Here is a 25120-nt window from a genome sequence, read left to right as displayed (position 1 = left end):
GGTGACCACACTGATTGGGTTCTTTGAAAGATTCGCGTACTTTCATAGGTTCGCTGCTTTGAATGATCAATCAGAGCAATGCTTCTCAACTGATAGGTCCCTCACTCTTCCGAAGCTACCTTCTCCTTCAAGAAAAGCTTGTAAACCAGCAGAGCGTTTTAGATTTTCAACGGACAAAATAAGATATCACTCGCTATTGTATGATTACTCTTGAGATTAGGTGTTTCGAATATGTGCGTTTTAATTATTTCACTATTCATTATCCAATCCGTTCGTTCTTTTATATTGCCTCTATATAATAATCAACATAAATCAGGGCTAAGTAAAATAAACACCAGAAGGTACCTACCGCATTCGTAAACCAACCAACTGGTCCACTCATTTGGGAACCTTAATACTGAGATACATTTTCCCCTGAATGGTTTGCTTAACCGGATTAATTTTCTTCAGAATAGCAGTCATCGTCTCAACGAGTTTTTCGCTTGAAACGCCAGTTTTTTTGTTCTTAAACTTCGTTAGCAGCTCAGTTGTGGTCATCGGTTTGCGCATCAGATATCGTCGGACGGCTTCCTCGGTAATGCCATAGTCGCTGAAAATTTTCCGGTAATAATTAAACATATCAACACTAACATTGTGGTACTTACTCCTTGCTGTTGGAGCTAACAAGTCCGGTGAAGGTCGGAGGCAACGCCAGAGCTGAGTCCATTTTGGTTTTCTTGGCCGGTGTCGACATCGGACTGTTACTATTGTCCGAACCGGTCAGATCCGCCGTTGGCATGTTGGAACCAGCCATCTTTCGTTTATTCCCCTCCAGCTGGTTCATACTCGGGGACGCCGAACGAGAATTGTTGGCGCTGGACAGATTCGATGCAAATCCTTCCTTGTCTTTCTTATGTTTCTTTTTCTGCTTGGAATTACTGTTTTCACCCTCCGAATCAGAACTATCAGAACTGGACCCACTGGAGGAATCCTTTTTGTCGTTCTCCGATTTCTTCTTCTTCTTGTTCTTCTTCTTTTTCTTCGAATCTTTCGATTCTTTATCCTTAGCTTCTTTCTCCTTTTCCTTGGATTTAGCATTCTTGTCATCCTCTTTTTTACTGTCCTCCTCTTCGGATTTCTTATCCTCATCCTCTGAGTCTTCGTCTGAGGTAAGTAACTTACGCAGAGCATCCTCTTCGGCGACCGATTTAAGTTCCTTGTTTGCCTTGCCTTCCGGCTCCGATTCGCTTTCCGAGGAATCGGAAATATAGTCCAACTCTCGCCCCTCTTCGTCGCCGTCATCTGACTCTTCCAATGCTTCCTCATCTACGTCACGCTTCTTCTTCTTACTTTCTGCCAGCGCTTTCTTTTTATTTTTTGCCTTTTTGTCGGTCTCTTCGTCGCTATCCTTTTCCTTTGATTTTCCTTCGTCATCGTCATCCGACGAACTCAACTCGTCCGAGTCAATCCATTCGTCCATATCACTGATCTTCAAATCCTTCGCTTTTCCAGTTCCACCTTTCTTAGCTTTTGCTTCTTCTGGATCTTCTACCGTATCATCATCACCCTTCATACGTTTTCGTAACATCAACGAGAAATAATTCATAACCTTCTTCCTTTTGCTGAACTCCTGTTCCGCTTCCTCTGCCGATAGTGCTTTGTAACGCTGTATCGGTTGGAAATTGTACCACTCGTGTAACGGATACGCCTCGATAGCACCATCAGGTGCATGGGTGAATACGTAGAAAGCAGCATTCTCACCCACACCACCCTCTCGAATTCCACGGAATTTTTTACCATCTTTCTTACCACCTGCTTTCAAAATCCAAGGCTGAGCCTCCGGCCGATACTTTTTGGCTATTATACCATACCGCTTACGGCGAGCTTCCTCTCGCAGGTCACGATTGAATTCAGATCCAGCGCCGAATTTCGGCATGTCCTCTTCAAACCCTTTGAATTCCTTCAAATTGTTCTCACGTTCCATCTTGACCGCACGCCATTGGGTAAAATCCACATTCAACGTTGCATTGAAACGCATCACATGGTGTTTTTTCTTCAGATTTTTAGGAACCCGTATTGAGAATTCTTGCACCGAAACGGGTGGACCGGAAGAGCTACTGCCGGCAGCTGAGCTGCTTGCGGATGAATGACCCTACGATGGAATTTATGATTATTCAACAAAAAATATAAAAACTTCCGATGCCTTTACTTACGGATGGACCACTCATCACTATATTATTTGTCCTGAATCAATTTACTTGGAATAGTATAATAATGGCACCTTTCAACTGAAACTTTCAATGAAATGTAAAATAAGCTAAATTTTAGCGAACAATAACGACAGAAACGAACATATTAAAAATCTAGACGTCAACAATTTTGTATTGCGGTACTCGACATTATACCGACATTTCATAAAATTTATAAAACATCCACTGATAAAAATCAGCACGTTGGACTAAAGTGTTTTACATTCAGTTTCGCTGCATTGCTTTGACACTTCAATTGTAAGTGTTAATCACTTCGAATTCTATTCAAGTGAAATTACATTGAAGTCTATAAAAAATACACTTACATTCCATCTACCAAACGAGAGACTATTTATAATCAATAAATATGTGACACTTTATTTTCAATTGGCTTGACACTTAGAGTCGAATCGACGACACGACCAGACACTTCGAAGAAAAATCGGAATAAAAAGTGTTCGTGAGCGATTTACCACCAGTTACCATAAATATAGCGACCCCTTGAAAATGACAAAAACTAACTATTCGAGCAACACTGTTTCAGTTGCTATGAACTACACTCAGGCAAAAAATATATGGAATTTCATAATGATTTCGTATGATTTTTAGCCACAAGAATATCGTAAGCGAATCATAAGACCGCCTTATGAAATCCCGAAAATAGGAATTCCAATAAAACGCCTTATGAAATTCAAACGAAATTTTTAGGAACATTGTGCGAAATTTATATGACAAACATAACTTCTCTCATTAATTGTGAAGTTCATAAGTTGTTCGTATGAAAACTATAATAGTGATAGATGAGATGTATATTGAAGAGGTATATTTTTCATATTTATCTTATGAAATTATGATTTTGATGATTTTTGATGCATCATAAGATTTGCCTTATGATTTTCACTACTCAATTTGCTTGAGTGTAGTTACCAAGGAGCACCAGAATAAATAAACAAACAGTTTGAAATAGTTATGGAATAATTTCACATTTCATTATTAAAAATATTTTACAATTTTTCATTATTTGTATTATTCATTATTCGGAAGTGCATTCGACGTTCGAATGAAACGCAATCACTAGACGGAGTGTGTGCTATTGTTAATTACGCTGCTAGTTGCTTGGAACAAGACTTCATAAATGCTTTGGAATCACCTTTGAAATCTGGTTACCGGTTACGTTCAAAATTTTTGACAACCTTAAACAATGCTGATATGTCCACAAAGTTTATAGAAACACTGTGGTCACCTGGAGTTATCAAAAAGTCTACATTCAATCGGCTTGGTGGACTAGTTTTAAACCAGGAACCTCGAGCAAAACTTTAAACGGGGAATGTAATTCTGGGAACATTATGAAAGTGATAAATGCTTAGTTAGGTGAATATATTCCCTCTGAAGATAATACACGAGAAGTTTTTATTGCCTTAAACAACCGAAACAACAATCAAATTTTTGTTAGTCAACAATATTCGTTGCCGGTACGGTACGCCACTACGAATTACATATTCGTTATGAGACAAGTACTCCAGAAGTGTCGAGAATACAACGCGCCATTGACTTTGCGATACAGTTTTGATAGTCGAGTGGCAGGTCGTGTCGTCGGTCGAATGATCAGACAAGTACACATAAACACAGAGAACAGACATCCAAGTAGAGATTTGACTTCCGGTGAAACCCTCAACGAGTGAACACGTCGTATCGTGTTAGTGCGGTGAAAATTCGAGTATTTCGCGAGAAAGAAAGGATTTTCATCCGTACTTCGGTGACTCCACGTTGTCACATAGCGAGGGTTTCACTTGTAGTCCAGTGAAAAGAAAGTCCATTGGACTATAAACGAAAACTAACTGGCAATATAGCTAAATCGCTGTGCCATCAATCGGCGTCATCTCAAGAGAGGTGACGCCACCAGAAGTGAAGATGAAGAAGAAGTAGATCAGTCGGTGTTGAACAGTCGTTCGCACCGCACGCGTATAGCTCTTGGCTCCTGGAATTTTTTCTGGCTACCTAGAGTTTCATTGATTCAAGGCTTCAGTCTTTTTCAAGGCTACCTGAATCACTAACTAAGTGACTAAGTGATACAAAGAGTGATATTAGAGTGACTAAGTGATACAAAGAGTGATATTAGAGTGACTAAGAAATTAATCAGCCTTTTTTAAGGCTAGCTAGGAGTCTAATCGAAGACTAATTTAGCCTAGTTAATTTAATTTAAAATTTCATTAATTTCAAAAATGCCTGCGTCCAACCGGAAAGGCAACAAGCCTAAGGCTAAAAATAATTCAATACGGAATAAATCACAATTCGTTATTCAACATTTTTCTAATAACATTCACGATCTTATAGAATCTGAATGTAAAAATAAAAGACAACGGACGGATTTCCCTTCCGTTGATCCTATGCCGTCTAACAATATTTACGAGATTCTTCCTGAATCCGATTGTAGCGACATAGAAGAAAATTCTTCAAAAATTCCCAAAATGGACGCTTGTCGTTCTGGGAAGAAACATCAATCTATGCCACCAGTGACGGTGATGATTTCCGACTTCAAAGCATTCCGTACTGAGCTTTCTACTTTTCTCCCGGAAGTAAAAGTCTCATTTCAAATCGGACGAAGAGGAGAATGTCGAGTCTTGGTGGATGGATTGGAAGATTACGAACGTCTTATTCGATATTTGTCCGAAAAACTTCATAAATTTTATTCATATGATATAAAATCAGACAGACCCTTCAAGGCTGTCTTGAAAGGATTATCAAATGATCAAAGTATTGATGAAATTAAAAATGAAATAAAAGAATTGCTTGGTTTTGCCCCTTCCCAAGTAATACTTATGAAAAAAAGAGCGAATGGTACTTCTAAACCACGCTCTGGAATTTCCCATGAACTTTACCTAATACACTTCAATCGAAGTGATGTAAACAATTTGAAAACTTTAGAAAAAGTACGTTTCATTTCCCACATTAAAATTCATTGGGAACATTATAAACGGCATAATCGTATTGCAAACTTAACGCAATGTCGTCGTTGCCAAGGCTTCGGCCATGGAACCAAAAATTGTCATATGGATATACGGTGTTTGAATTGTGGTAAATCGCATTCGAAAGACGTTTGTCCAATGAATGAAACCACTGATAAATTTTCATGTTCAAATTGCAATGGAAATCATAAATCCAATTATTTGAAATGTCCTGTCAGGGAAAAAATTTTAAACGCTCGTTCGCTTAGACAACAAGTCAAATCAACGACCTTAAATTTACAGAACATACCTGAAAATTCTTCTAAGGCACCTGCCAATTCGTCTTCTAACGAAAACAATTTATTGACAGGTAGATCGACCTCGTCATCATCTTCTTCTAATGTCAGTTATGCTGGTATATTAGGTAGAAATCTATCTCCTATTTCTTCTAATGTAAATAATCAAAACACAGGACCGCCTTGCAGTTCTTCTTCTAACGAAAACAATTTATTAATAGGTAGACCGGCCAAATCATCTTCTTCTAATGGCAGTCTACCTACAAATATTCCTTCAATGCCATTCGCTTCTTTAAATGAAGTCGATTTAGGCGATATAACTGAAAATAAAATGATCTACCTACAAGATCAACTTTTTCAAATGATCATCCAAATGAATTCGACTTCATCACTTTTTGAAGCATTTCAAATCGGATGGAAATTTGCAAATAATATTATAATGAATTTAAAATTTAACAGTGATGTTAAATAATTATTTGAATATTTTAAATTGGAATGCTCGATCTTTGAAATCGAGTGAAGATGAATTTTATAATTTTCTCAAAGTTCACAAAATTCATATTGCCATTGTGACAGAAACTTTTCTTAAACCAAATGTAAAATTGAAAAGTAATCCACATTATGTGGTTCATCGATTTGACAGGTTTACTGGAATTGGTGGTGGAGTTGCCATTTTTGTCCAACGGCAAATTAAACATCGAATTTTACCTTCTTTCAATACTAAAGTTATTGAAAGCTTGGGAATCGAAGTTGAAACCATTCATGGAATTTATTTCATCGCTGGAGCATATTTGCCATTCCAATGCACCGGCGAACAATTAAATTTCTTTAAAGGCGATTTGCAAAAACTTACAAGATATCGATCGAAATTTTTCGTAATAGGGGACTTAAATGCTAAGCATGTCCAGTGGAATTGTAGGCAAAATAACAGTAATGGTAAAATACTTCATAATCAACTCTCAGCTGGTTACTTTACAGTTCTTCATCCCAGTAATCCTACTTGTTTCTCTTCCGTGAAAAACCCGTCTACAATTGATCTGGTTCTAACAGATCAAAGTCACATTTGTAGTGAACCGATTACTCATGCTGATTTTGACTCAGATCATCTTCCTGTAACATTCAGACTTTCCAACGAAGCTATAATTAATCCAATTAGTTCTATTTTCAACTATCATAGAGCTAATTGGTTGGATTACAGATCTCACATTGAAAATCATGTGGATCATGAAACTATTTTAGAAAATTCTGCGGACATCGACACAGCAATTGATAATTTGAATCATTATATTATCGAAGCTAGAAATCTTTCAGTTCCCAAAGCTCAAACTAAATTAAATTCTCCTATCATCGATGACAATCTTCAACTGCTCATTCGGTTGAAGAATGTTCGTCGACGACAATATCAACGTTCTCGTGATCCTGCTATGAAAAACATAGTTAAGGATTTACAAAAAGAAATTAAACATAGATTTACTCTTTTGCGAAATGAAAATTTCGCTAAAGAAGTTGAACAAATTAAACCATATTCTAAAACTTTCTGGAAACTTTCTAAGGTTCTTAAGAAACCTCAGAAACCAATTCCTGCTCTCAAGGAAGGAAATCAAATACTTCTTACAAATGGTGAAAAAGCTCAAAAGCTAGCTCAGCAGTTCGAGAGTGTCCACAATTTTAATTTAAACGTTGTGAGTCCTATTGAAAATGAAGTCTCACTGAAGTATGATCATATTTCAACCCAAGTGTTATCACACGATGACATTATTGAGACGAATTTTGATGAAATTAAATCAATTATTAGGAAACTCAAAAACATGAAGGCTCCTGGTAATGATGGAATTTTTAATATTCTTATTAAAAATCTTCCCGGTGTTGCCTTGAGACTCCTGGTTAAAATTTTCAACAAGTGTTTTTCATTAGCTTACTTCCCAAAAAGATGGAAAAACGCTAAAGTAATTCCTATCCTAAAACCTGATAAAAACCCAGCAGAAACATCAAGTTATCGCCCAATTAGCTTACTTTCTTCTATCAGTAAACTTTTTGAAAAAATTATCTTGTTAAGAATGATGACTCATATAAATGAGAATTCAATTTTTTTACCAGAGCAGTTTGGATTTCGTCATGAACATTCAACTACTCATCAACTTGTCAGAGTAACGAACATGATAAAATCAAATAAATCTTCTGGGTTATCCACTGGAGTTGCTCTTCTAGACATAGAAAAAGCATTCGACAGTGTTTGGCACAAAGGTTTAATAGCAAAAATGTCTGATTTCCAGTTTCCTATTTATTTGATCAAAATGATTCAAAATTATTTAACTGATCGTACTCTTCAGGTTAGCTATCAGAATTGTAAATCTGAATTGCTACCCGTACGAGCCGGTGTTCCGCAGGGTTCGAGTGTAGCTCCAATCTTGTATAATATTTTCACTTCTGATCTTCCAAATCTACCCGTTGGTTGTCAGAAATCGCTATTCTGTGACGACACAAGTCTGTTAGCCACAGGTAGAAATCTAAGAGTGATCTGCAGTCGCCTACAAAGAAGTTTAAATATTTTCAGTGATTATTTGTCAAAATGGAAAATTAAACCAAATGCAGCAAAAACGCAATTAATTATCTTTCCTCACAAGCCAAGAGCTTCTTTTCTTAAACCAAACAATAATCACATTCTCAAATTGAATGGCTTGGAATTGACATGGTCTGATCAAGCTAAATACTTAGGTTTAACGTATGACAAAAAACTCACTTTCAAGGATCACATTGAAGGAATCCAGGCAAAGTGTAATAAATATATTAAATGTTTATATCCTCTTATAAACAGAAATTCTAAGCTCTGTCTAAAAAACAAATTGTTAATTTATAAACAAATTTTCAGACCAGCCATGCTTTATGCGGTACCAATTTGGTCAAGCTGTTGTTCCACCAGGAAGAAAACGCTTCAAAGGATTCAGAATAAAATTCTGAAAATGATTCTGAAGCGTCCTCCCTGGTTTAGTACAAATGAGTTACACAGACTCACAAATATAGAACCATTAGATGTAATGTCACATAATATTATAAGCAAATTCCGACAAAAATCGATGCAATCTTCAATTGAATCGATTCGCTCTCTGTATTAGTTAGTAAGTTAGTATATAAGTTCCTTTTCCCCATTACACAATACAAGTAGGTTTAGAATTTTCCCTACACAAAAATCTCAGAATTGCGGAAGCAAATGATGTCTTCATGGTAATAACCAAATCATATATATATATAACAGGGCTGAAAAGTCACCACTTGTGGCTGAACACCCAATTTAAATCTTAATAATTTAATTTTAACTCATATTCCAATAAATAGTTATATATAAAAAAAAAAAAAAAAAAATAAAGAAGTAGATATTTCTATTTGTGTGAGAAATTTTACGGTTGTTTCAAAAAGTAATCACCAAATAGCAATTCTTCCATAGAGACGCTTCGAGCAGCCCAGTCGATCGATCGATTCTATTACCTGAAAACACAAACATTTTATGAATCATAGAAACAAAAAAATAAAACAAACTCTGTTTATTTATTAAAAAGGCTGCTTCAGCAACAGGCATATTCTCTTTTTTTACTTTCTCTTCTGATTGCTGCGGTATGATTATAATTCTCTCACCAAGTTTACAATACTCCGTCGATAACTTAAGTTTTCATACAAAGAGTTTGCGTGATAGAATATACAAAGGGAAGCTGTAACTTGCTGAAACGTTTTACATACAAATTCACCAGCAATTAAATGATTGTACTTACTGTGTAAACAATTTCTAGAACACGTGATGGAAAATTAGGTTAAGGCTTTGAACCATTTCGCGGTTAATTTTAACTTTTGGTTAAAATCTGACACTCGAGCGGTTAATTTTATTTTGTCAAAAATAACTCTGCTCGAGAGCATGGTTATTTTTGACAGATCGATGGTTATTTTCCGACACTGAAAAAATCTTGCAATGCAAATTCTATTATTAATTCTTTAGTTGAAACTATTTCCAGTGGAAAATAAGCCCAAATAATTTTCCGTGTGTCAAATTTCGAAAAGGGCCGCAGTTTTAGCTAAATTTAACTACTCGACACAAAATAACCACTCAAGTGTCAGATTTCAACCAAAAGTTAAAATTAACCGCGAAATGTTTCACAGCCTAAATCAATTCTTAATGTTTGTTTCTGCCATTTTGTTCAAAACATTATTATAGTTTGACACTTAAAATTGCCCCAATTGTCTGGACAAATAAATACTATTAAGAAGAATATATACATCAACACCCAAGTAACATTTTTAATATTAATAAATACTTGTAGCTATCTTCAATGCTACATAATAAATCTTGTATTAAAACTTTAAACTCCACGAAAACCTACTGAAAACCTCTATAAGAGCATGTTCCTGCAAAGTGGACCATTCTTCATAATGTTTATAAATCGAAATGAAGAATCAGCATAAACCTGCTTTAAAACTCCAAATTCAAGAAAATTTTGAAACCAGCTTTACGATCAACATTAAATTTCTTTGAATGGAATGAATTCCGCTTTGAATAAACTGTCGTTTTGATAATATTTTTCTTGACTATATGTGTCATATCTGCGTTGAATGCAATCAGTAAGAATTCATTGAATTTTATTTACAAGTTTGAGGCTTTAACCGAACGTAAAAACTTCATGCGCTTTTATTTTTATCGTGAATGTATGGATAAAAATAAGAATTATAACCATTCGCCTTGAAATAAATACGGTTTTTGTAAAAGTCTCCATGATTTATGAAAATTATTTTCTGTGATTCATCGTCTTTTTTGTATAAAACTATTTCGTGGCGGTAAAACTTGTGCATACGTTCATGAATTATAAAAGTCCAGCATACTTTCTCGTTTTTGCATTTCGAAGTTTATTTGATGTCAATAAAGGCTACGGCAAAGAACATCATAATGGCGGCCATGAAATTTTCTTTAATGCAAATTACACTTAATCTAAGAAGCAATGAATCAAATAGCCCACAACAAAAGTGTCATAAATGTACTTTAGAACCCTCAAATTTGCTCTGAATGGAACTGTCATTAAATGAACACGCACACACACAAAACTAGATTTATGAAAGAATTTAACTGACAATAATGTTTTCAAGAAATTTTTTTAAAGCAATATTAAGAGTGTTTGCATGGTTTTATTCTAGTACAAATTGCTTTATTTTTAGTCCAGTTGTTAGTCTAGGTAAAAGGTTTTATAGAAACTTTTAAAACTATGATATTACTTGTCAAAAGCGACACTTATTATAGTTGTTATAAAACAAGTAGTGATTGAACAAGCAATTACAAAACTCCTATAAATTATAATCAAAACCATAAGGCATTCGAATTGTTACTTGGGCACGGTGACACTCCAAACAAACATATTATGCTATTGACCTATGTCATAAAGCTACACACTGAAGGCTGATGTTCAAATCATTCAATATCATCATAACCACACTTAAGAAGTAATAGTGAAGACACTTGCACACTACATTTTCGCGCTAAGTTTTTTGAAGCGGATTCGATTTTTAATTCTTTTAGAAATATGAAATGCATTTAGGGAAACACATTTCGAAAAAGTGTTGATTTTTAGCAGTGACGGTAAACAAAGTAATACCACAGAGAGCAGATATCCAAGTTAGTACAAACATTTAGAAAATAAGCTGTGTAAAGCATACAAGTTGAAATTTGTTTAAATCACCGTTGCGTACTATTTAGCAAGCATGAGTTACCGAAAAATCGAACACAAGTGCCCATAAGAGATTGCTGAGCCGTTCAAAGCGCCTTCATAGACAAAATGCTACTTGGTATCCGCTTATCCAAACGACCTTTAAATTCTTACATTGAAATCTCTACTTATATCTGTTCTCCCCGCTTGTGAAGTTTTCTGGTAACCGGCAGAAGTCCGGCTGCTGTCAATATTATCACAGGCGAAATTTCGTAATTCTCTCGTCTTACGTGTCTTGATTATTTCGCTCTTCCTTCTTATTTTCACGATTTTATTTAATATTCGTCAATCCTTAATGTACATACAAAAAACGTACCTTGAGACGAAGTAAATGAGATTGAAATATAGGTATGTTTGCGTAGTGGGAAAGCAATGTTATTGGCATAACTTGTTGCCCTTTAAATGTACCTTTTATTGGAATAATAAAACCAAGACGCTAAAAATGTAGAATCAGTTCAAAATGGTTCTGTCAGTCTTGTATGGCAAGAATCAGAACCATTAATAACCGCTAGACGAAAATCTCTGCAGGAAACTCTTGCAGGAATACTTACAGAATGCCGGCGAAAATGGTCAGCCGTCTGCTGGGAAGTCTACCCGCCGTGTACAAATGGGTCTGAGCTTCAAGTTGTACTCCACTTGAAAACAACTTAAGATAAGACACAAAATCATAAAAGAACTTATTCCAATTTCATCGTGTATATTATGTGCGATGTTACGTTGTCAGTCGGTACCACCTGCTGAACCCATATTTTGACAGTTCCAAGTTGGATGTTTTTGAGTGGTTGTTAATTTGGAAATTTTCACTGTTTGAAAGCAGACGAAATTTTTTCTTCATAATTTGTGCTTAATATTTTGGGTGATTTCGTGAATTATCGGTGACGTCTAGGTTCGAAAGCAGTTCAACTTCCAATGATTGCAGCAAGAATTGCGTGCAGTATCGTTCCCTACAAATGTATCGACGTGAACCGAACGCTTCAGCCGTTCTTCGTCTGACCTAGCGGTCGATTTTCCACTTGGCTGGCGGAAGAGCAGAAACTAGCAGAAACGTTTGGACATGCCAACGTTCTCGACGCTGATTGGACCGCTGCTACTGGCGGGTACCATCCTTCTGGGAAATTCTACCCCGGTGTCTAGCGAAACAATCGACGCTGACCACCAGCCGCCAAGTCCTCCCGTGGAAAAGTTGCCTTTCTGCAATGATGATGTCGAAGGGGGACGTGATATCAGTGATAGGTAAGTGTTTTATTTGGTTGTTTTGTTTTATTCGAACGATAGTGGTAGAAAGTGATAAAAGTTTAAAAATGGACTGAAATTGTGTGCGTGTGTATGTTATTTTGAAGTTGTTTTATGTCCAGATAGAATCAGTGAAATAGTTATTGTTTGTTGTTGATTCAAAAAATGGATGATGGAATGATCATGTTGAAACATGATTGCATCATGTTCTAACGGCATCTATTTTAATTTTTAATTAAACTAAGAATATTTTTTTTTGATTGAACTAACAATATTTGTCTTAAAAGTTTTTGAATCAAAGAACGAAGATTTATTTTAATGCAAATATATGTTTCTGATCGGGCATTTGCCCAATATCAATTGAAATTAGAAAATTCTCCGTACTAGATTCCAATGAATTCAATTGTTTGATTATTATATTTACACAGTCGCAATGATATAATTGAACGTTCCACTGTGGTAATGACTCTGAGTCATGCAGTATACGATATCTTCAGGCATATGGAACAGGCGAATCAATTTAATACCATTAAGTTTTTTAGATAACATTTCTAACTACCAGAATTAATAAAAAAATCTACTGATAAGGTATGATTTAAATCACTATTACCTTGTCTTGTTAGAAGTGTGAAAATTGGTAGTGAAGCATTAATCTTCCAAGGTAGTGCTTATTCGTGATAAGACTTGCAAAAAAAAAACATCAAGTGCAGTCAATCGTTTACTGCTGTTCTACGGATAACTGTCTTATGTTCTAAGGGTTTCTTTGTTGACATGATACAATTAATTGGGAAACGGTAGGCAGTCTACTAGGGATGCACAATGAGAGAGAGCATGAGTATCACAAGAAACGAAAAAACGAAAAAAATAACTAGAAGCGATCGGTTCAGTCGGAGTTAATTCTGTAAAGTCGTACATTCTAGAAAAGTAGAAAAGGCGCGAAGCCACTTAGTTCCATTCGCCATCAACGATGAATGCACCAAGGTAAAATTGTGTTAGACGAAATCAGTTCAAAATCGACGGGTCTCACTGGACTCAGTGTTTTGGTTTTTCAGATATGAAGCTGCGTTGTATTTAAAACAATACCATTATCAGGTGTTCAATAATTGCATGAACAATTCATACCGGTTTTAGCACGAAGAAATCGCTAACGAGACTTATCGTGTTTTGATTCTTATCGTTTGAATTGCTCTTGCGTAGTGAGAGGTCATGGTTTTAGTGGTGGGAACCATTTTTCAGTAATGGTTGAGGGGCAGTTGGTTCACAAATAGCGTCGTCGATGATGTTATATTGCTTACCCAATCATCTCTACTGTTCAACACAGAGTACAATACTCTTTTACCCAGCAAAACTTGTCTCATGTTGTTGCTTTAACTGTATGACAGTTAACTATTTGTTTTATTGGGTTGAATTTTTTTGCACTCGTTCGAAGCATGCAGCGATTTGAGGGCAATTTTCCTATGGTTGTCGTTTTTAATTCACCGTGAGCAAATGAGGCAAACCGACCACCGAAGAATTTAAAACCATTTCTTTCAATGGAAAAGTGTGACAATAGCTTGAATATTCATTTTTAAACATTTCACAGTTCGGTTCAGGTACGTTGTAAGATATTATTCATGTTCAAAGTAATGAGGTGAAGGGATGAGATGGAAATAGGAGCTCAGATGAAATAGGGAGCCCTTACCTTAGGCTTTGTTAAATCGTATTGGCCCATTTCGTATACTCTATTGTTCACTACACTGTATTGTCTTTGTTTCTGTCGTCTCGACCGTAAGCCATTTTCGACTGTGTCGGATGAGACACGAGCACGAACTGACCACGCTCAACATCTAGAATCCTATTGGGAAAAAATAATCGATATCTTGTGAATTTTTTAAATCCCATTTATTTGCTCATCAACGCATTGAAATTGTAAACATGCCGTATTTTAAAAATGAGATGGCCTGACTTGATTCAACATTGGATTTTATTGGGTAAGAATTTAAAATGTTTTGTCTGACAGGACATTGTCGATAATTTGTCGACCAGACACTTGGAATAAATGAAAAATACGATTTTGAAAATCTCAAAATGTTTTCGGTCGAAGTTTTTATTTCTTTTTTTTTTTTTTTTGAGATGACTATAGATCTCGACGTTTCATGTAACTAAGACATTTGCCATAAAAAAGATCGATTTCGGATTTCGGAAATTTCATGTCAATGATCAAAATTCTTAAACTGTAACCGCCGGGCGGAATCACTTACCCCGATATCCGATTTAACTCAAATTTTGCATAGGGGCTTTTTTGAGGTGTTTAAATTTCTAAGCACTACGCTTTACGATAAAAGAGATGACCCCAACATTCAAATTTGAGCCCTATTTTAAATACCCAACCGAGTACGATTTGAGTTCATCGCAGGGTGCAAACTCAGATACACATGGTAAGGTTCAAACTTGTGCACTCAAGTGAAAAAAAAATTGTTGAACATTGCGTGCATCGAAGAAATAGGAATGTTTGGCAGTCATTTTGTAGCACTACATCGCCTCCGCAAACACAGTGAAACCGTTTTACACAAATAAGTCATATACATCACACGAACTTTAAAAGTTCGAGCTATTCATCTATTCTTTTCTGTTTCCGTTTATTTGCAGATTGTTGTACATCACCACACTGGATGGACGCCTGTCGGCACTGGATCTGACCAAAGGCGGAGCACTGCAGTGGAGCGTAGAAACCGGCCCGGGACCATTGTTGTCCTCCAGTATTCACCGGTTAGAGCTGACCAACAACGGCAAATGGGTACGCATGATTCCGTCGCTCAGTGGTGGACTGTACAAATTCGACGGAGAAACGATGGAATCGATTCCGTTCAGTGCCGAAGATTTGTTGAAATCCTCTTTCAAATTCTCTGATGATTTGGTAATTTCGGGTGGCAAGGAAACGCGGTCCTACGGAATATCATCCCGGACCGGGAAGATAATATACGAGTGTAACATGAACGGTTGTCGGAATGGAACGGATTTACTGCACGATGGTTCGCAACAGGATTCAGCAACGGACGAAATTGATCCGGTACTAAAGCATGATCCCATGCAGGATGATGTTCTGGTAGTTCGTCGACAAACTCAAACGGTCCGCGCAGTCGAGTCCCGTACTGGCAGTGAGCGATGGAATTTCAGCATCGGCCATCACGAATTGGAGATTTTGAAGAATGGCGACTGTCGGGGTGGATCACCGGATTCGCTGGATCCCGCAATTTTAGATTTACAATTGAAAGTGGTGATCCCCGATGGCACCGTGTGTGCTGTTAGTAAATCGGCTCCCACTAAAATATTGTGGAAGCATACTTTTAATCAACCGATCGTCAGCGCATGGAGGGCTAAGGATAAAAATGACATCATGAGTGTGGATTTGTTCGGGGGAGCAGATTGGATTTGGAATATGGAAAAAGATTCGGCAAGGGTAGAACCGCGGGAAAATAACATGATTAATCCTTCGCTTTATTTGGGCATGCATCAGAAGCAGCTGTACATCCAGGAATCGACAGCGTTGTTGACGCGTCAGATGGTTGATGCGCAATCCGTACTACTTACGGAAGAGACCCAATATCCAATGATTCCCTGGAAACCATATCCCGCCAGACCGCAGGTGTCGGGATATATAACGGACGCTAGTGAACAGCCAGAACAGGAGGAGGAAGATTTGAAGTATGCCGAATCAACGGCAATTGCCCGGTCGGTTCTGTATCAGTCCAACTATGTGAACGGAGAGGGATTTTTCTTGTACACCCCGGAAGACTTGGACCAGAAAGATAATCAGCTATGTCCGAACGATTCCGGCACTCCTTCCATTGGCCCTGGTGAATCTCGGAACGAAAGTTCACTGTTCGATTTTACTATGGACCCAGACGCACCGGTTAAAGTTATCATCATCTCAATTTGGTTCTGGTGGAAAGAAATTCTCGTCATATCGGCCACAACGGCTTTCTTATTGAACGTTATGTTGCGTTTCAAAAACGAAAAAGAAGTCGTCGTCTTTGTGGAACGTCAAGTCGAAGTTCCCGTTCCGATTGCGGTGGAAGCCACCGAAGAAGAATTTGCACCCCTGGCAGCGATCAGAAATTCCAGAAGTCTGTCCGAATCGAATGGGGATAATTTTGTGTCCAGATTTCAGGAGGATTTCGAGTTGGTGCAGTGCCTCGGCAAAGGTGGATTCGGAGTTGTTTTCGAAGTTAAAAATAAACTGGACGACTGTCATTACGCTATCAAGCGTGTCGTCCTTCCGAACAAACCGGAATCGAAAGATCGCGTGATGAGAGAAGTAAAAACGTTGGCCCATTGTGAGCATACGAATATTGTGCGGTACTTCCATGCATGGACTGAGACTCCGCCACCGGGATGGCAAGAATCGCAGGACAAAATCTGGATCGAACGGAATTGCCTGTCGACTTCGATCGACATTGAAACGCCAACGGAAACATCACCACCGAACTCCAAACTCATTCCTGCCATCCCGAACGGCATTTATCAGAGCAACCAGCTAGAGTACAATAAACCAAAACATTCCAGCGGCCAACAACAATTGCCTTGGTTGAGGAAGGTTCCCGAACCAAGCTTTTCAATGTCTCACGCCGAGATCGATCAGTCGGACAGTTTTATCGAGTTCCGGGCAGATCCGTTGAAATCAGAGGCGGATGACGACTCGTTTCCGATTATTTTTAAACATGACAGCAGCGCTGGGGGAGATTCAAAGGACAACGGTTCCAAGCAACCCTCGCACAGCACTTCTCAAAGCCATCATGTAGTTTCGTTCCATGAAACAACATCTGCGTCTTCTAAGCTGCCCCCGACAAAACCACCGGTTTCTCTACTGGCACGAAAATACCAGCAACGGAGACCTGCTTCTCTGGAGCTCTCTAGTACTGGGAATGTCATCAAACCTGCAATATCTGACAATACAAGCCATATGGACGTGTTGGCAAGCAATTCCGTGGCCACTTCAAGCATCGTAAGCAACAAAATTTATCTGTACATCCAAATGCAGCTGTGCCGAAAGCAGTCACTCAAGGAATGGCTCAGTTTAAATGATCTCACTGCTCGGCAGGACAAGATCATACCAATCTTCGAACAGATCGTGAATGCAGTGGAATATGTTCATCTGAAAGGGCTTATACATCGGGACCTGAAACCAAGCAATATCTTCTTTTCACTCGACGGACGAATTAAAATCGGCGATTTTGGCCTTGTCACCGATTCCAGTGATTTGCAATACGACAACGACCACAATCTACCCGGAATGATAATGGTGACGGGAACAAAAGATCGGCATACTCGCCAGGTCGGAACACAGCTGTATATGTCACCGGAACAACTGAAAGGACTACCGTATGATTATAAAGTGGACATTTATTCATTGGGTCTCATCTTGTTTGAGCTACTGGTAAGCTTCGGTACCGAAATGGAGCGTATAGTTACACTCAAGCATGTTCGAAAGGATCAGTTCCCAAGCAATTTCGAGAAAACGTATACAGATGAGGTAGGTATAATCTAAATCCAACCAAACTCTAATCAACGATTTTTTGTTTTTTATATTCCAGTATCAACTGCTGAAATTGATGCTCTCGGACACCCCCGGAAATCGGCCGACCACTTTCGGCATTAAAGCACGTCCACCGTTGAAAAGAATCCCGGCAAGCCGTTCGACTCCACAACTGCAAACCCGGTCATCTGCGGAAGATCTATCGTCGACCGGAAGCGGTAGCCCGTCATCGGCGGATTCCTCCGACCACAGTGAGTGGCATTTCGAGCTTCCACCCAGACGCAAGGATAGTCGATCCTTCAACACGGTCACCACCAGTTCCAGCTCCGGAAGCAATCAAAATCAAACCTTTTTCTGATAACTGAAGGTTTAAACTCGTCAATTTTTCTTTTTCTATTATCAAAGCCTAAGGCTTACGTTAAATTATTCTATCATTTAAGCGTAATATATATTGACCCTATACTTTCAGCAAGTATTGTTTTTTGTCTGACAACAAAAAACAAGTATTAAATTGTGACTTGTCAGAAATAAAGCAAGGGTTCTGTTAAGATTTGTAATATTCACTAGATGAAATAAAGTTTTATCTCACAATAGGTCTAACTTACAGTGTTTATTGGTTATACTACCATCTATTTCTTAGCTCGCTTTCCTTCGCCCTTTTTCGGTGGAGCCTTTCCTCGCAGGGCTCGCAATCGTTTCATTTCCTCTTTGAAGTCCTGATGTTCATCCCGAAACAGTCCATATTCTCGCAGCTTCATCGCCAGAAGGTGGGTTTCCACATGTCTAGGGTACCAGTTTTTCACATAATCCCGGCACTGGACAGGCTCCTCGCTGAACATTTTAACTACCTTCATCGATTGGGGATTGGTAGTTCGGGTCACTTCTCCGAAAATTCGATTAGATAGGTGATTCATCCGACGGGCGTAAGTGGTCGAAAGTTGCACAAGTTCCTTATATTTGGACATTCTGGTACGTATTCAAAAAAAAGACAGTGTGTTCGACTGTTTGTTATGAAAATTGTGTAACTTGACATTAGAATCTTTGTCGTAACACGGTCAACAGAAAGCAAGTAAATTTGGGTTTAAATTCTACATGCACAGCAAAAAAAACCCTTGTAATATTCAACTACCTCTCACATTATCCCACTTGTACGCGGCGGGCAGATTTCCCCCAGACGGCTGGCTATGTCTGGTGCAGAATTCCGGCAAATGTCTGGCAACAACCGTTTCCGGTAGAGAATTTCGCCTAGCGGTTATCAACGGTTCTGTTTCTGTCAGATTCTGCCATACAAAATTGCCAGAACCGTTTTGAATCGGTTCTACATTTTTAGCGGCTTGGTTTCAGTTTTTCATTAAAAAGTACACATGAAAGGCAATAAATTATTGCCCTTCATACATACTAATTATGGAAAATGTTATTACCAATAACAGTGCTTTCTCACTACCAAACATACCCATATTTCAATCTCATTTAACTCGTCTCAAGATTCATTTTTGTGCGGGATTGACGAATATCAAATGAAGTCGAATTAAAAAAGAAAAAAGAAGGAAGAGAGAAATAAACAAGACATATACGGCGAGATAACGACGCAATTTCGCCTGAACAATTTTGACAGCAGCCGGAATGCAGTCAGCCTTCTGACGATTGCCAGAATTCCTCACATGCGGGATCAGATCCGAATCAATTCCGATTTTCATTTAGAATTCCATGTAAATTGTGAAAGTCATAATGAATTCCGAATAAATTCCAACTGCAGTGCAATAGCCGATTCCAAATGAACCAGTTGGTTCGGAAATTTATCGGATTTAAGTGAGAAGATGCGGACTGATTCGTTTTCTTCTTATTCTTTCCCGATTTGCACGTTTTCGTGTTGATTTTCAGTTTAACTCTAAATAAAATAAATTATATAACATAAATTTGAATCTTCAAGTTTTTCTGATATACAAAACTAATAAAAACCAGTTCTTCTTACACAAAAAAATAACGTTGGTAATTTAAGAAGATCGTTGGTATATTTGAGAGCTTCCGTTGGTTTTTTTTTGCAGAGAGTAAACACTATCAATTTAAAAGCTGGAAAACTTTTATTTCGAAAATGGTTCTGCATTGTGTATAAAAAGCTAGTCTTTTCAATTAGGAACATGTAGAAGAATAAAACTCGACGCAATGCTTTCCGAGTACTTTCATTTGAGCGTGATTTTTCTCGTCAGCACGCGTTACTGGATAACAATACAATGCAGGTCTGGCTTCTTAGTGCTTTTTCCCCAATCATGCTTTCACTTGTTTCCAAGCTCTCTCTCACACACACACACACACTCACACTCTCTCGACCGGAACTAGAATCTCAGAATAGTGTAATGGTGTTACGTAGAGTGCCTATAACCAGAGTGACGACATCTCATCCGTAATGTTGGCAACAATTCAAAACATTCCATTAGCTCTACATTGAATTGACATGTCGTTTGCTCGTTTGGAACTGGTAGCTGTCATTCGAAACGAACAGCTGTCGCCACTCTGATTATAGTCACTCTAGTGTTACGTTGGTAGATTCAGTGCGGCCAGATCTATCTGTTATTAAAAGTTCAATAAAAAGACTACTACAATGTTTTTGTTAGAATTATAGTTTGCTCATAATAATACAAAAGATTTCTGCATTTGATGCAAAGCATTTGAAATAACAGGTGTTTCAACCAAAATAAAACAAAATGCTTCTAATACAAATCGACAGTCCCACGACAAAAGAGCCTAACCAAATACAAATTATAATACGGAGTACTTCGACAAATTTTCAAGGACACATTTTGCATCGTGCGGTACACTGTCATGATACACTGTCAGAGTGACAATGTACTTTAACGAGTTTTCTATAAAACTAGCAACACTGAAGGGTAAGAACAAGTTCACCATAGTTACTGTTTATTGTAGTGAAAAATAAACTTGAACTATGTTGTTGTGTATGAGATATGGTTATTCCATATCTGATTTTGTTTTTGTCCTCTTTGGCTTTTCAGAAATTTGCTCCTTGGCTTTTCGGAAATTGCTCAGTATTATATGTTAGAATGTCTCGGCACTGTTCACCGAATCGTTATGGTAGCCATCCGTTCTTCACATTGCAAATCACTCCCGTCAGAGGAGTAGGAATTTTTCCAACATCTGCTAAATGCGGGGAACCTTTACGTCATAATACTAATAGAAAATAATTCAATTAATAAGTTTATCCATCATGAAAGAAAAACTGTTGTGTCTGCCACCGTTCGGGCTATAATCAATTTGTCTGGGTCACGCATATATGAGTGACTATTGGGAAAACGCATACACAGCTTGCATTTGTTTCTCTTTTAACTTTTATTTTATCGTGTAGAGCGCTAATCGCTGTTTCCGTGGTACGTATACGAATCGTACCCATGTTCCACACCAAGGCCCGTCTATGAAATAAAGTCCCATCACTGCCAAAAAATATCGAAATTCTTCATTCATCGATTAGCTGGAGTGTATCTTTGAATTTGTTGCAATACAACAACGGAAAACATAAACAAACAAACTTGTTTTGCGCCGTAGCAACTAGCATAAAGCGTTGCCAGAAACGATCTCCTTCCACATTTTCAAACTATCGCAACGAAAGGGAGTAATTTGCTAGGCTTACTTGTTCAGGCTGTGAACCAAACATTGGCGGTTCGTTTGTATGGGACTTAGGGGTATTATTATTTGTATTTGGCCTAACTGCAAATGACAGTTTCTCTTTGTTAACTTTTTCTTTCATGATTTAAAGAACTGATTTTATATTTGACGCCTTACTCATCGTAAAACTTTCAAGGTAGAATGACAAGCTTCCGATTGAAATTGGAAACTTTGGATAAATTGCAGTAATGGCTCCGTAATAATCAAAAGAGAAAGTAAACAAAGAGAGGCTCTCATTTGCAGTTAGGCCCTATCGTATGACTATCGAAATGGTAAATGTATTTAGAGTTTTATTTGCATATATGAAGACAAACACAAGAAAAGGTCCTAAGTGCAAATGACAGTTTTTCTTTGTTTACTTTCTCTTTCGAGTATTACAGTCCAATAAGCAATCTTTCCATCTAACACTTCACCTAGGATAATAGAAAAAACCATCAATTATCGATATGCACTGTAGAATTTGTTGGAAATTACTGGAATTTGCCGTAATAATTAAAAGAGAATGTAAACCAACAGAAACTGTCATTTGCACTTGGAACTATATATGTATATAAAAACATATACATATATTCAGTATCAGATAGAAATTCATTTTCACAATCATGTACTGTGCGTTAGAGATGGTCGTGTTTCGGTTATTTGTACCCGTAGCCTGACCCGAACCCGAACCCGACGGGTTGGGATACAGAAAAAAATGTTTGGTTATTTAGAAGTGTTAAACGTTCAGTTTTAGGGACAGTTTTTCATGTGTGACGTCATGACTGAACGATTAGCCGAAGTGACTGAAGAGTTCATCCGGCCAAACGTCCGGTTTTTTTACTGAAGCTCTTGAGCTCAGTTTCATCTGATTAAATTATCAGTTATTCAGTTAATCGTTCAGTCCGTCAGTTTTCTTCTAATCAGAGTAATGTGTTGTTTATTGCGTCCAAAGTTCATTTGAACTGTACGGAAAACTGAAGGTATATGGGCCGCTTTAGACTCTTGTTTTGAAAAATCATTTATTTTTTGTTTGTATTTTCTTATAGTAAAACATTACAAGAATATTTCGAATTTGACAAAACATTCTTGAAACGTTTTATTATATCAAAATACAAATAAAAATGATTTTTCGAAAGTGTTAGAGCCTACGCTACAGATAACAGACTGGAGCTAGTACAAACTTTATCAAAAAAGCTGTGTAGAGCATACAAGTAAAAATTCGTTAAAAATCACCGTTGCGCACGGCTTTCCACGCAAGAATTCTCATTATATGAAAGCTCGAACTCAAAAGCCCATAAAGGATTACTGCTCGAAGATGGCAGATGGGTAATGGCTTTGTAAAGCAATCGTTAAATTTCGTACACAAATTGAACTATATACTTGGATGTTGGTTCTCTGTACCCACGCGCCCCTTAAATATGTTTCCTTCGATTTTACAGGCAATACAATTTAATTGCGTTTTTCTCGAAAGCACGTTGTCATCCATTACCAAGTAGCAAATCACCCAAAAAGGCGCTTCGAGTAGCCCTGCAAATGCTTATGGATCCTTTGCCTACAATGGTGCTTCATGCTTGCAAAATCGTAGACAACGGTTATTTTTAACGAATTTTCACTAATATACTGTACACAGCTTTTTTGAAAAAGTTTTTACTAGCTTGGATGTCTGTTCTCTGTGATTCATCTTCAACTTCTCATGTGAGTAATTACGTCACAGGTAATTATGACTTCATTTGCTGCGCAGTGGTGCACTTTTTATTGAGCGTGCAGTATTATCCCGACAGTAAAGAAAACATCGCATGAACATTCCGTTCAACGAATGAATGTTTGTTCGTCGCTAAAACAGTTCATTGCGAGGGGCATTTTGACAAGAGTTTTATTCGGGACTCGGGTTGTTTTTCTGCTGCCGACGCCGGTTGTTTTCCTGCATTTAAACGATTCTAGATTGTTGGGAAGAAAACAAAAGTAACATGATGAAAGACTCCGATTTCGTAGATCCGCAAAATGTGGTAAAGTGTCGCGAACTGTTGTATCGTTTGATGATAAGGTAATTATAGAAAATGTTTTTGTTGCCATGCTTTGACCTTACCTTGTCTCTGTTGTACAGTCAACTATTTTACGACGGTCATCATCAACTGGCAGTGGAGCTGACCGGATTAGTGCGCGCAGATCCACCGTGTCCGCCGTCTGATCGGTTGCTGAACATTTTTCGGCAGGCAAGTCAGATAGACTCGAGCAAGCAAACAAACGTGTTCGATGAAGTATCGTCCGGATTGGATCTCGAGTTTGAGATCGAAAGCAGTGCCATGGCACCGGAACCAGCATCATACGAAACGGCTTACGTGACCTCCCACAAGGCTGCATGCAGAGCTGGTTGTTTCAGTTATGATGGACAATTAGTAGCTACCGGGAGTGTAGATGCTAGCATAAAAATTCTAGACGTTGACAGAATGTTAGCGAAGTCGGCTCCGGATGAGCAGGATTCGGGACGAGAACAACAGGGCCATCCGGTTATCAGGACATTGTATGATCACACGGACGAGGTTTCTTATTTGGAGTTTCATCCGAAGGATCAGATTCTTGCTTCGGCTGCTCGAGATCACACGGTCAAATTGTTCGACATTTCAAAAGCTTCTGTCAAAAAAGCGCACCGGGTGTTGAGCGATTGTGCCCCAGTTTGTTGTCTAGCATTCCATCCGACTGGGGACTATATGGCTGTCGGGACCGACCATCATGTTCTCAGAGTTTACGATGTTCAAACCGGCCAATGTTTTGTCAGTGCTATTCCATCTCAACAGCATACAGATTCTATCACATGTGTTAGATATTCGATTAATGCTAAAGTTTATGCTACCGGAAGTATGGATGGCTCCATAAAACTCTGGGATGGCGTAAGCGGTCGTTGTATTAATACTTTTGCTCAAGCTCACGACGGATCGGAGATTTGTTCGGTAGTTTTTACGCGGAATGGAAAATATCTGCTTTCATCCGGTCAGGATTCTTTAGTCAAGCTCTGGGAACTGAGCACTAGTCGTTGTTTGATTGCTTATACCGGTGCCGGAACGACCGGCAAGCAAGAACATCAAACGCAAGCTGTTTTCAATCACACTGAGGATTACGTTCTTTTCCCGGATGAAGTCACCACGTCCTTGTGCTCGTGGAACTCACGCAACGCATCCCGTTGCCATTTGATGTCACTTGGTCACAACGGAGCTGTCCGTTTTATCGTCCACTCTCCGAACCATCCGGCGTTCCTAACCTGTTCGGATGATTACCGAGCGAGATTCTGGGTGAGACGGTCCAACTCTCACTAAACAAAAATTATAAGCCAGTGCATGCCCAAGCACTCTACACATCTATTGTACTAACTGATATCGCATTTCATTCTTTTATATTAGGTCCATCATGAAGCATATTGAATAAAGACACTGAATAATTTGGTAACCTAAGCCGATCTGCGCTGACAGCGTTTACGGTCGTTAAACATGTGTGACCTATTCCTAGCTGGCGTTGA

General features: G+C 38.2%; 4 protein-coding genes across 4 annotated transcripts; 2 read left to right on the top strand and 2 right to left on the bottom strand.

Moving 5' to 3' along the window:
- Positions 1-259: 259 nt before the first annotated feature.
- LOC131431238 (general transcription factor IIF subunit 1) lies at positions 260-2343 on the bottom strand. Its single transcript, XM_058596832.1, has 3 exons — positions 2193-2343; positions 645-2131; positions 260-589 (listed from the first exon to the last, which is right to left on the bottom strand). The coding sequence occupies exons 1-3, from the start codon at positions 2205-2207 to the stop codon at positions 379-381; spliced, it is 1713 nt and encodes a 570-aa protein (XP_058452815.1). The 5' UTR covers positions 2208-2343; the 3' UTR covers positions 260-378.
- Positions 2344-11968: 9625 nt separating this feature from the next.
- Positions 11969-18555, top strand: LOC131432797 (eukaryotic translation initiation factor 2-alpha kinase-like). Its single transcript, XM_058599316.1, has 3 exons — positions 11969-12440; positions 15069-17952; positions 18014-18555. The coding sequence occupies exons 1-3, from the start codon at positions 12262-12264 to the stop codon at positions 18311-18313; spliced, it is 3363 nt and encodes a 1120-aa protein (XP_058455299.1). The 5' UTR covers positions 11969-12261; the 3' UTR covers positions 18314-18555.
- On the bottom strand, positions 18546-18920 carry LOC131432801 (small ribosomal subunit protein mS33). The gene has a single exon (XM_058599321.1). The coding sequence runs from the start codon at positions 18918-18920 to the stop codon at positions 18585-18587; it is 336 nt and encodes a 111-aa protein (XP_058455304.1). The 3' UTR covers positions 18546-18584.
- Positions 18921-23513: 4593 nt separating this feature from the next.
- On the top strand, positions 23514-25109 carry LOC131432798 (cleavage stimulation factor subunit 1). Its single transcript, XM_058599317.1, has 2 exons — positions 23514-23653; positions 23714-25109. The coding sequence occupies exons 1-2, from the start codon at positions 23577-23579 to the stop codon at positions 24918-24920; spliced, it is 1284 nt and encodes a 427-aa protein (XP_058455300.1). The 5' UTR covers positions 23514-23576; the 3' UTR covers positions 24921-25109.
- Positions 25110-25120: the final 11 nt, after the last annotated feature.

The sequence above is a fragment of the Malaya genurostris genome, chromosome 2 (assembly GCF_030247185.1).
Source record: "Malaya genurostris strain Urasoe2022 chromosome 2, Malgen_1.1, whole genome shotgun sequence".
In the NCBI taxonomy this organism is placed as follows: Eukaryota; Metazoa; Arthropoda; class Insecta; order Diptera; family Culicidae; genus Malaya; species Malaya genurostris.
Note: the sequence above shows the minus strand (reverse complement) of the source record. Positions and strands in the feature narration are given on the sequence as shown.

Coding starts and splice junctions, on each gene's coding strand:
- LOC131432798 (XM_058599317.1), top strand. CDS start 23,577: ATGATGAAAGACTCCGATTTCGTAGATCCGCAAAATGTGGTAAAGTGT. Junction 23,654..23,713: donor TTGTATCGTTTGATGATAAG/GTAATTATAGAA, acceptor TCTGTTGTACAG/TCAACTATTTTACGACGGTC.
- LOC131432801 (XM_058599321.1), bottom strand. CDS start 18,920: ATGTCCAAATATAAGGAACTTGTGCAACTTTCGACCACTTACGCCCGT.
- LOC131431238 (XM_058596832.1), bottom strand. Junction 590..644: donor GTTAGCTCCAACAGCAAGGA/GTAAGTACCACA, acceptor GAAAATTTTCAG/CGACTATGGCATTACCGAGG.
- LOC131432797 (XM_058599316.1), top strand. CDS start 12,262: ATGCCAACGTTCTCGACGCTGATTGGACCGCTGCTACTGGCGGGTACC. Junction 12,441..15,068: donor GGACGTGATATCAGTGATAG/GTAAGTGTTTTA, acceptor GTTTATTTGCAG/ATTGTTGTACATCACCACAC. Junction 17,953..18,013: donor AGAAAACGTATACAGATGAG/GTAGGTATAATC, acceptor TTTATATTCCAG/TATCAACTGCTGAAATTGAT.